The 12,250-nt window shown below is 44.5% G+C and overlaps 1 protein-coding gene across 1 annotated transcript; it reads left to right on the top strand.

Moving 5' to 3' along the window:
* Positions 1-1,360: 1,360 nt before the first annotated feature.
* GAS1 (growth arrest specific 1) lies at positions 1,361-5,231 on the top strand. The gene has a single exon (XM_068237203.1). It carries the CDS (start codon positions 1,983-1,985, stop codon positions 2,826-2,828), a length of 846 nt encoding a protein of 281 aa, XP_068093304.1. The 5' UTR covers positions 1,361-1,982; the 3' UTR covers positions 2,829-5,231.
* The last annotated feature ends 7,019 nt before the right edge of the window (positions 5,232-12,250 follow it).

The raw sequence follows: 12,250 nt of genomic DNA, 5'->3' as shown, positions 1-12,250 counted from the left end.
TGCCCACTGCTCACCCCGTTCTCCTCTCTGCCCCCAATCCTACCTAAATGCCCCCCGGCAGTCTCTTCCAGGTCACCGGAGTCAGGCATTAGTACGCAGGTGCTGTCCAGGCCGCGCACATCCTACATTGCGTGGCCGGAAGTTTTATGCGCATGACATAGTCGTGTGGTCATAAGAATGCGCAGTGCACTCCCAGCCAGGGCGCATGCTGTAGGGGTATGACTAGATTATTAGAACCTGTGGATCTGAGATTGCGGGGATTGCTACGCAGCTGCAACATTTCTTTCATGTATCCAGGGCCCAGATTATTAAGTCATTTAAATGTCAGTAGGCTAATCTTGAATAGGACCCTTTTAGCCATAGACCCCGAACAAGCATGCAGCATATCAGGTGTTTCTGACATTCTTGTCAGATCTGACATAATTAGCTGCATGCTTGTTTCTGATGTTATTCAGATACTACTGCAGCCAAATAAAACAGCAGGTCTGCCAGGAAACTGGCATTACTTAAAAGGAAAGAAATATGTCAGCCTCCACATTCTGTTCACTTCAGCTGTCCTTTAAGGCACAATTTGTACTTGTGATTTTCAAATAATAAATGAAAGTTGAGTCGTATACATAGATTTACATTGACCACTCTCTGAAGCCTGACTTTTATGACCTTACTGCATCTAAATCACCCCCATCCCTAACACTCTTGACTAGCCCTGACTGCTAAACCTAGTCAATGCTCAACTTATTTTAATCCTTATTGATACCTTTTTTCATCTGCGTTGGCTTCAGTATCATCTGCTTCTTACATCCAAACCAATGCCAATGACATCCAACCAATATCCTGGCACCTGGTATTGACTAAGTTACTGGGCGCCCACACCAACTTCCACAAACTTATGAGAAGCACCAAACTTCTTGCCACTGTACAGTCAGTACTCTAGGCTGTCTTAGATCCAAAATAGTAATAGCTTGTGAGCTTATTTGTAATATTTAGTAATTTAGATGTATTAAATACCCTAAAGCACTGAGGAAAATGTGCCTGTATATACATGTGCAGTGTACATAATGTGTATTTAATCAGTATTATTCTTGCATGTGTGATATTGATCTGTTGTATAGATTTTTTTCCCTTTATGCTGGTAATAGGCTCAAAGCAATGTGAGAAAAAAAAGAGTAGCTGGAGAAAGGGGTGGGCTTTGTGTCATCTTAAAGCATTTGCTTCTCAAATCCCCCCACCCTGCTCTCCATCCATCACCATCCCCCTACAGAGGATCTCATACACACGCACAGAAAAAAAAAGTTTCAACAACAAGCAGCAGGACCAATGGCAGGAGAGAGAGCCGGGAAAGGGGCTGAGCGTTGAACGAGGGGATCAGGAGAAAAGCAGCGAGCCAGAGCAGCCTGGATGAGAAGCTGGAGCATCGCTTTATTTTGTGTTTGTTTGCTTTTATCCCATGCATGCATAATGAGGTGTAAAGAGATCACACCGTGAGAGTCTTCTGTATTTAAAGGCTGCTAACCTTTCCCGGACTGATTCTGGTTTGTTGACAAAGAAAGCATCAGTGGAGAAGGAGCCTGCGAGCCTTTTCCCTCTCTTTCTCCTCCCCTGTGTAGAAAGTGAAAATACTCTGCATAGCAGCAGCGAGACCCTGCGTGACACCGGACTGTACCGCAGCCAGCCATAAGCAGCGGCCGGGGACTCTGCTGGAGACGGGAGAGCTGTGCCTGCCCGCGGAGAGGGAAGAAGGGCGACCTATTCTCTGCCACTGATCTGCATGAAAATACAGCGATATGAACTCTGAGCGCTCCTGCCGGACACTGAGCAAGCCAACGGGACGCCCCTGCCATTGTCAGTGACACAGAATAGCATTGTATGTGGATGTGATGCTGCTGCTGCTGTGATAGTGTGCCGCCTGCACATGCACTGGCTCTGCTGCTGCTGGGGAGTCTCGCAGCGCTGCTAGAGGAGCTCAGTGTACGCTATTGGCCATGGCTGGATGGAGAGTGCCGTGCACGCTGTTACTAGCCTCGCTTCTCGGGGTCACCCTGGGCCGGCGGCTCATCTGCTATCAGGCCATGCTACAGTGCGAACTGGAGCCGGAGTGCAACTTCGCCTACCGCCAGTATTCGGCGGCATGTGCTGGTGTATTGCCCCGGGTGGGAGAGCCCATGTCCTTCTCCTCCTCCCACCGCCAGTGCCCCAGCCACTGCATCTCTGCCCTCGTCCACCTCAACAACACCCGGGGAGGGCCCGCGCTAGAGGACTGCGACTGCGGTAAGGATGACCGCTGCAAGGCGGACAAGCGGGCCATCGAGCCGTGCATCCCCAGGACCAACAGCGGAGGGGGTGAGGGGGGCGGCGGCGGCAGAGCTGGAGGCAGGGCGGTCATGGGCTGCATGGAAGCCCGCAAAGTGTGCGATGCTGATGAACGCTGCCACAACTCGCTGCAGCGCTATCTCAGTAACTGCGGCAGGCTCTTCAATGGCAGGCGCTGCACGGACAACTGCCTGCGGGTGATCCAGGAGATGATGCGGGTGCCCAAGGCTCTGCTGCTCAATGACTGTGTGTGCGACGGCTCGGAGAGGGCCATCTGCGAGACTGTCAAGGAGAACATGGGTCGGCTCTGCTTTGGCATGGACATTGGGCCGGGCATGAGCGGAGGCTCAGACGACTATTATGATGAAGAAGATGAGGAGGAAGAAGAACCTCAGGGGAAAGAAGAGGAGGCACCCCGGAGAAATAACGAGCCCACCAATGGCTGTGCTCCCACTAGTAATGCCCTTGTGACTTTAGGGACATGCATAATAGTGCTAAAGCTGCTACTGCTGGGGTGACAGCAAAGCTTCCAACTGTTGAGCTATTGAGAGAGAGAGAGAGCCTATGGTCCACTCTAGGCTATAATTCTGTATACTGTTGTGTTTAAACACGTCTAAATCATGCTGATGCTAGTATTGTTCAGCCCGACCTGGAGTTGTCGGACCACACTAAAGCCTGGTACACACTCTCAGTGTTGATTGGCCAATTTTACCACTTCCAACTAGTATGAGAGCGTACCTACAAAAAGCTATTCAAAGTCTATTGGCTCTCCTACTACATGGAGGTGGAAAAATTGGTCAGTGATTGGCCTATAAAAATTGCATGTGTGTATGTAGTGTTGTAAAGAGCAGTCTTGCTTGTTGTCATCTTGGGTGCTAATGTGGAAGAGACAGAAACAAGAATCAGGGGATAAGGGCAACAAAAAGTCTCATCGTTTACAGCACTTTTTATGTTACACATGGTGTATTGCCTTTCTTGATAGGCAGTAAATAGACCAATTGATGGGGTATTTTAGCAGATAAATAATGCACTTGCATAACATTCTGCACCACTATAATGATACTGCCTTGTGTGAATCGGCACCGACTGTCTTACTATGTGCCACAGCTGTGCCTTAGAGTGTAAAATGTGAGATAGTTTATGGGGTCCTTAGAATTGCTTCACTAACCCCCCTACCCAGTGCTCTTGACATGGGATACTCCCCTTTCCAGTGCTGAAAATCCTGACACCCTATTCCTCCTCCCCATGTATATACTCACTCACCATCAGCTGTCCCTGCTTGTATTCAGCTATACATGGCTCAGCCATGGATTTCCAGAGATTGTGGGAATGACTAGCATTGATGTCACTGATTGGTATGCAGCACTGGGCCCTTTAGGTCAAACTATGCAGCAGCCACCATTCCAGACCATTCTCCACTTTAGTGCCTGGCCCCACCATTTACCAAAGCATTGGTGGGAGCTGTAATGCTATATGAGCAGCCTCACCAAATATGTATTGCCTTAACTGTAACAGATTATCGCCAAAATGCCTCTTGCCATTGAATGGTATCAGAAACACGGAAGTGTGGTTTTTTTTTTATAGCTGCTTGTATATTTTATTAAATATTGGTGACAGATTTGTCTTCAGGTGCTGTCAAACAGACTACATTACTGATTGAATAGCAGTTAGAATAAGCCAGGGCTGGACAATGCCCTGGAGTCAGGTAGCCACAATTCCTTAAAGGACAACTGTAGTGAGAAGACTATGGGGGCTGCCATATATATTTCTTTTTTAAACAAAACCAGTTGCCTGGCAGCCCTGCTGATCTATTTGGCTGCAATATAGTGCGTGAATCACACCAGAAACAAGCATGCAGCTAGTCTTGTCAGCTCTGACAATAATGTCACAAACACTTGATCTGCTGCTTGCTTGTTCCGGCTCTATGGCTAAAAGTATTACAGGCAGAGGATCAGCAGTATGGCCAGGCAACTGGTATTGCGAAAAAGAAAATAAATATGGCAGCCTCCATATTCTTCTCACTTCAGTTGTCCTTTAAAAATGACAGCAAATTCTAGTAACTGTTGTCAGTGGGGCTGGCTCCGAAAATGTTTCCTTACTGTACAGTCTGCCTCCTGAAGTCCAGATTAATTTGTCCACCTCTGGTATAAGCACAGGTTATACTACAACACTAAAAAGAAGTTTAATAATCTTATTACCTTTTAAGGGTGCTGGTTAATGACCACATATGATATGTCTTTTCATTATCTAGAAAGAAACAACATCATATGGTAAATGTAAGTACTGTAGTTATAAAAATATGTATCTAAATACAGTATTGAAGCTGCTGTTTGTACTCTCTGTTGATGGCACCAGGCTCAAATACATGCAGCATTCCTGTTTTTTTTATTATTATTATTGTTATAATGCAAACTGCTACAGAGCTGTGCACTGCCATGGTGAGACACTTTTTTATTAGTGTATGTAAATAACCTATTCTGGTTCTGGTACTGGAAGTGTCAATGTGATCTATTTTGGGAAGACTTATAAATAGTGTATTTAAATTGGAAGGAGTGGCTTTATATCTGTACATAATTTTATATATAAATTGTATTCCATGAATAATTTATTTAAAATATAGAGGTGAATTCTATTATGCATTTGTAAACAAAGATATTGTTTCCGACATAAAATAAGGTACAGAACGATAGGTTTCTTGAACGTGTTCTTCAAATGTACAGTTTATATTTTATAGAATTGCCGAAGTGAAATTATTTTTGCAGAGAATTTTATGGACTTTGTAGAAATGTATAAACAAAAACACTTTTTTTTTTAATGACTTACGCTTTTGTATTTTTATAAATGGGATAACAGGAATATTTGAAAACACGTGAAATTGGATGTATTTTTGCAGTGTTCCTTAGTAAATATTTTTAAAAGAATTGTTTGGTCTGTGCGTTGTACCGTGTTTTGTTATGTATGCAGGTAATCAAGAAAGACATCTGGTGTAATGACTATAAAAACTGAAAACTTTTCAGAGAAATGATGATCAACGTATGTTTGTATCCAGGGCTGTCAGGTAGGTACCAAGTGAATTCATTTGTGGCCATATACCAAGTAAACAGATGAATGAACAATTAGACCTTGTAATATTGTTAAAATAGTTTGTTTTGGAGGGGAGCAGTGGGCTGGTATGCTGCCAATGCTACTGATCTACTCTCAAACGCCCTTAGATAAATAATTACACTCTTAAGCTGTGTGGAGTGCTGATACACTTGACCTTGTAAATAGAAATGTTTGCTGTAGGAATAAACTGGGGCATTTGAAGATCTTTCAAACTCTGAACACAAAAGAGAGAGGGAGAGCCCAGTCCTCCAGGGGTTTTAACTTCCCCTGTGTCAAGTTAGGCACACAGGACCGTTTATTTATCCTCTTTAGCTAGTGTTTATTTAACTTTGCTGTAACGCTTTTCTTGAAAAAGCAGTGAGACCTAAAAAAAAAGTACCCCAGAGATAAACGGGTGGCAGGCTAACAATAGCACATGGATGAGACTGCACACTCGTATCTATAATATTACACTCTGTACAGATTTTTGTTTGACTTGCTTACTGTATTGTCTTTTTTTAATTTCTATACATACAGTCTTGATTTATGAAATCTGGGGCAAAAAGGGCGGTTGATCATCACAAATCAAATGAGTTTCTTATGTTTTTCTATAACTACATTTGGCCTTATTCTCAAAGAAAATGCTATATTTAAAATGTAACCACTACTTTCTTCCACAACCTATTATACAGTATTCGAATTAAAAAAATAACTGTAGGCAGTGTGGCACAGATGACACAGTTATTATCTCTAATCTAATGGGGCTACCAGTGGTGGCACCTAGTCACAAGGACTAGACGCACTAGTGACTATGATTGGCAGGTAGCTGCTAATACTTGGTCACCTGTGTAAAGGGGCTGTAAGTTATTTTATTTCCAGGTGTGAAGTACATATATGATCTAACATCTGTTTGTGAAGTGACTGGGAAGCAGTTAGAAGTATGTTGGTATTTAAGACAGCCTGTATGGATTTAAAGGAAACATTGGGGAACTGAAAAAAATAGATCTATTTACCTGGGACTTCCTCCAGCCCCCGGAAGCCTATGTGTCCCTTGCCGCAGCTCCGCTCCAAGCCACTCTTCCAGGGTCCTCTCCGAAGCAGCCTCCGACCCGGCCAGGATCACGATCGCAAGTGGCGAGCCATGCAGATTTAAAGCCTGGTACACACTTTCAATTATGATCAGCCAATCACTGACCAATTTACCATCTCCATGTTGTATGAGGGTTTACCATCACAATCTGCTCATAGTACTGTATTCACAATCTGTCAACCCTCATATTTCATGGAGGTGGTACAATTGGTCAATCATAATTGAAAGTGGTGCACACATCCAATTTTGATCGACAAATCACTGGCCAATTTTACCACATCAATGTAGTATGAGAGCATACTTGCACAATCGTTCATAGTATTCAAAATCCATTGGCCCTCATACTACACGGAAGTGATAAAATTGGCCAATCATTGGGCAATCAAAATTAAAGTAAAGGCGCAAATAAAACTGTAGCAATGTGGAGCAAATACAGTTTTAAGTTAAAAGCATTAGCAAACCAGGCAGATGTATAAGACACCACCTGCTGGAGGGGGCAGCAAAGAACCTTGCCAGCTTAGAGCTTCTAATTGATTATATAGACTGACCAGCAAGCTCATGGTGAACCAGAACTCATTGGAGTGTGTGAGGGGCTACAATGGTCCTAAAAGCCCCCTTACTAAAATACTAAGAAAACAAAACTTTGCTTTCTTAACCACTTAAGGACCAGGGGTGGTTTTCCTGATCTGTGCTGCGTGGACTCTCCAGCCCGCAGCACAGATCAGGATAGAGCCAGGGCGATCAGACTTACCCCCTTTTTTCCCCACTAGAGGGATGTCCTCCTGGGGGGGTCTGATTGCCGCCGGCTTGCTGCTGCTCCGTCCCTCTCCCTTACCCTGTGAGCGGCGCAGGACGGATATCCGTCCTCCGCATTGTAGGATAGGCTTCAGCCTATCATATGCCAGCTATCCCCGGCCAATCAGAGGCCGGGGATCGCCGATCTGCCTTACAGCGCTGCTGCGCAGCAGTGCCGTATGATGTAAACAGCGGGGATTTCTTCCCCGCGTGTTTACATTTTGCTGGCGAGCCGCGATCGGTGGCTCTCCGGCTGTTCACGGAGACACCATCCGTGAACTGACATGGAAAGGCCACTCGATCGAGCGCCGTTTCCATGGTAACCCACTTAAGACCTGCTGACGCCTATGGGCGTTAGCTGGTCGTTAAATTAAAGCAGAAAGAATTTGCAATAATTCAGGTTGGAGTGAGCTTGAGATGTCTCCCAGTGCATAACTGCTTAATATATGCAAATTAACCATTGTTACCTTTAGAAGCTAACCACACCTCCAGAACCGCTGGAATGCAATGATGTGTCAGCTTGTTAGTTTGTACAGAGCCATAATAATCCAACATGCATACAGACTGTTTCAGATTGGCTCTATGGAGGAGGGGCTTGTAACACCAAGAGGTACAGACTAACCAGCTGACTAAAGCTGACACATCATTGCATTCCAACGGTTCTGGAGGTGTGTTTAGCTTCTAAGGGTACAATGGTTAATTTGCATATATTCAGCAGTGATGCACTGGGAGATATCTCACGCTCACTCCAACCTGAATTATCGCAAATTCTTTCTGTTTTAAGAAAGCAAGGAGTTTTGAATCAGGATGATACCATTGCTTTTACTCATGACTAACACTGTACAACACTCTACTTGTTTTAAAGAAAAACTCCAACCTAGAATTGAACTTTATCCCAATCAGTAGCTGATACCCCCTTTTACATGAGAAATATAATTGATTTTCACAAACAGACCATCAGGGGGCGCTGTATGACTGATTTTGTGCTGAAACCCCTCCCACAAGAAGCTCTGAGTACCGCGGTACTCTGGGCAAACTGCCACAATGTAACAATGTTCACAGACAGGAATTAGCCGTTTACAGCTGTCTCTAACAGCCAAAACAGCTAGGAGCACCTACATAACCTGCCCACAGTAAAAATGTCACCATGTAATAAATGTCAGAATGTAAATCGGGGAGAGGAAAGATTTTACAATGAGCAAACACTGACTAAATCATTTATACATAATTATGGTAAAAAATGAAGCACTTTTTTTACTACATTATTTTCACTGGAGTTCCTCCTTAAGAAAGCAAACTTTTGTTTTTCTAATTATGTACAGCTGCTAGTTACATCTTGGAAAAAATATGGTGAATCTTGGGGCCAGTTATTTGTTTACAACTAAATGATCAGCCATAAGTGGCAAAACAGTCAGGGGCGTAGCCATAGCAGCTGCTATGGGGCCCTGGAGAAGAGGGGGCCCAGTGGGTACTTAATGCATTCACCATTAACTTTCTTGTGTTCCTCCACCCTCTGACTTTGTCTCAGTGCCCATGAACTATGTGTAGTGCTAACTGCATGAGAATGTAAATTGCCCAATGAACTCATATCCATAGGGTAGGGGCAGGTCGTTTTGCTTAAGAGCGCCTACATCTGAGGGCCCCATGAAAGTTTTGCTATGGGGCCCTGTGGTCTCTAGCTGCGCCACTGATAACAGTGATGTGTTATGCCTAGTACACACGATGAGATTTTCAGGCAGATTTCCTGCCAGATCGATTAGTTCCAACATGTCCAATCTGATTGCCAATCGATTTTCCATAGAAGTGAACGGAAAGTCGATCGGAAATCAGATCGGACAAGTTGGAAATAATCAATCTGGCGAGAGATCTGCCTGAAAATCACATCATGTGTACCTAGCATTAGGCTCCAGTCATTTGCTAATGATGCTCATAATTGTTTTAGACTTGTATTCTGCCAATACGCATATTAATACTAATTATATAGTCAAATATTTTAGGTACAAAAACCAAACTGGTGCAAACTGGTTTCCAAGACGAGGATACCTTACATCAATACATTATAGCAGTGCAGCACATACTTGGGGTGTGCGGGGGAACCCCCTTTCCCCACACATGAGCATGAGGTGTTTGTGACAGAACATATGCAATTCATTTTTCTCCCGAGTTTTCTCCTAGGAGATACATTTTTATCTTTTTAAAACTACTTTTCAGCACTTTGCAATAGAAAAAGTATAAACAATTAGGTGAAAGGGTACTTGCTATCAAAATTATTTTCAGTATTTTCTTGCTTGCTGTGGTATAAAGGACCTTATATTGACAAGGGGCCATATGCAATTAACCTTTTCTCCTGAGTTATCTCCTAGGTGATATTTTCAAAATTGCCAATAAAATGCCTTTTAACCTCCCTGGCGGTAAGCCCGTGCTGAGCACGGGCTATGCCGCCGGGAGGCACCGCTCAGGCCCCGCTGGGCCGATTTGCATAATTTTTTTTTGCTACACGCAGCTAGCACTTTGCTAGCTGCGTGTAGCATCCGATCGCCGCCGCTACCCGCCGATCCGCCGCTATTCGTCGCGCCGCGGCCGCCCCCCCTCCAGACCCCGTGCGCTGCCTGGCCAATCAGTGCCAGGCAGCGCTGTGGGGTGGATGGGAGTCCCCTTTGACGTCACGACGTCGGTGACGTCATCCCGCCCGTCGCCATGGCGACGGGGGAAGCCCTCCAGGAGATCCCGTTCTTTGAACGGGATCTCCGATCGCTGCCGGCGATCGGAGGGGCTGGGGGGATGCCGCTGAGCTGCGGCTATCATGTAGCGAGACTTTGTCTCGCTACATGAAAAAAAAAAAAATTTCAAAAACACTACTTTGCTGCCCCGTGGCAGATTTCTTTAAACCGCCAGGAGTTAAACCACCAGCAAGCAAGAAAATACTTAAAAATATTTTGGTAGTGATTTTTCTTCTACTTTTTAGAACGTTTTAAGTTGCAAAGTGCTGAAAAATTATTTTAAATAGACAATGAAAAACTATCTCCTAGGAGAACTGAGGAGAAAAAGTTAATTGCATATAGGCCAAGTTGGCTTGCCAAAAGGCCTCTGAGCAGATCCTTAAGCTGGCCATACACTGGCCCGATTTGCCGCCATTTCGACAGCAGATTAGATCACTGGGATCGAATCTGCTGCCAATCGTTTGCGCTACACGCCGAATTTCGATCCATTTCGTCCGATACCATCGATCGCCCGCGGGTAGGGAGCGCGTCGCTATCGGCGTTCGAGTGCCCGACGACCGATGCAATAGAGCCCGCATACATTACCTGCTCCGCCGGCGCGACTGCCCCCGCTGTCACCGCTGCTTCCTCTCCGCTCTGGTCTCTGGCATGCTTCAGTTCCTCCTGCCCGGCAGGAAGTTTAAACAGTAGAGGGCGCTCTACTGTTTAAACTTCCTGCCGGGCAGGAAGAAGTAAAGCATGCCGGAGACCAGAGCGGAGAAGACAGCAGAGACCTGGGGACTGGAGTCGCGCCGGCGGAGCAGGTAATGTATGCGGGCGGGGGGAGCGGCGGCAGCACCACCACAACAGATTGTGAACGGTTTCAGGCTGAAATCGGTTCACAATCTGTTTGCAGTAAAGGTAGCCATACGATCCCTCTCTGATCAGATTCGATCAGAGAGGGATCTATCTGTTGGTCGAATCTGATGGCAAATCGACCGGTGTATGGCTACCTTTAGAGCAACTATTTAAGGCAAAATCACACTAGGCAGAATCGCATATGCATTTTCCACTATGTGCTATTGAAAACGCATATGCGATTCTGCCTAGTGTGTTCCTACCCTTCGACTTCAATGATTTAATGCAACAAGGTTTCTGATTAGTTTAGTTAGCTTTCCTCTTATCTTGATAATCATCTTCACTGGTCCAAATGTGTCAAGCTAATATATCTATGCAGATTAGTGCAGCACATCTGTAATCAGCTTGAATTTTTCCAGATTGCTTAGATTTAGGAAAGCTGTCCTCGCTGAAGCTTTCATTGCTAGAGCAATATTCAAATTTTAGCACGAAGTAGTCACTTTTATGGTTCCTAAAGACTACTACAGCAACTCCTGTGTCTACCGAATCAGATAGCAAGACTGCAGGAGAAGCTGGCTAAGAAAGGCAAGTAGTTATCTTTGGTAAAATGTAAGCTTTTGTTTAAAAGCAACTTTAGCTATGTCCCTCCTACTTCGGAAGTTAAAAAGACATTAGCAGCAGAAAGGGGACCATGCTGGCAGCTGGATTGATAATTAACTACTACAATAAAAGCAACACTTGATTCTACAGGCTTCTGTCAAAAGCATCTGCCTAACATAAATCAACAGAGGGCAGCAGTGGGGGGCATGGGGGTGAATGCCTCCACTCCCCTGACAGAAAACCAGACCAAGTGGTTATGAGATCTGGATGGGATTTTCAAAGTATGTTTTTGTTAGCTAATGCTCCATGTAATCTCATATAAGTGACTTATTTTCCAAGATATTTGACTACGTTCTCTAAAGTGTTCAGGAGTGTTTGTTCAAGCCACTTTCTTATTGCCACCAAAACTAAGCTTGTGTTTTCTATTTTCCAAAACAGCACCAAGAAATGTGGTAAGATAGAATTAATAGTAATTAATATTTATTGGATGTTTTGGGATTCTGCCTTGCATATCTATCTAGCCCCATTGATGATGCAAAGTCATTGGATCTGTTTAACTTAATGTAAAATTATCTAATGTGTCTTGACCCCTCTTTTTTATCCAAACTTGCATACTCTGAATTCTGGGTGATGGTTTATTTGTCTTGAGAGGCACTCCAGTGACAAATGTTTAAGCGAGTGGAGGACAATTGTGGAGAACAAGGAGGCAGTTCATTGAACTGACAGTGACCATACAGTAAATAGGAGGTTCAGGCTTCAGTGGGCACCCAAGCACGCAGAAAGGCTTTTGTACACACAATAGACATACATAGGG

This window comes from Hyperolius riggenbachi, chromosome 1, assembly GCF_040937935.1.
Source record: "Hyperolius riggenbachi isolate aHypRig1 chromosome 1, aHypRig1.pri, whole genome shotgun sequence".
Classification (NCBI taxonomy): domain Eukaryota; kingdom Metazoa; phylum Chordata; class Amphibia; order Anura; family Hyperoliidae; genus Hyperolius; species Hyperolius riggenbachi.
The sequence above is the reverse complement of the archived record's forward strand: the minus strand, read 5'-3'. Positions and strand labels throughout refer to the sequence as shown.

What these genes read in the sequence shown, in the direction of transcription:
- GAS1 (XM_068237203.1), top strand. Translation starts at nt 1,983, where the DNA reads ATGGCTGGATGGAGAGTGCCGTGCACGCTGTTACTAGCCTCGCTTCTC.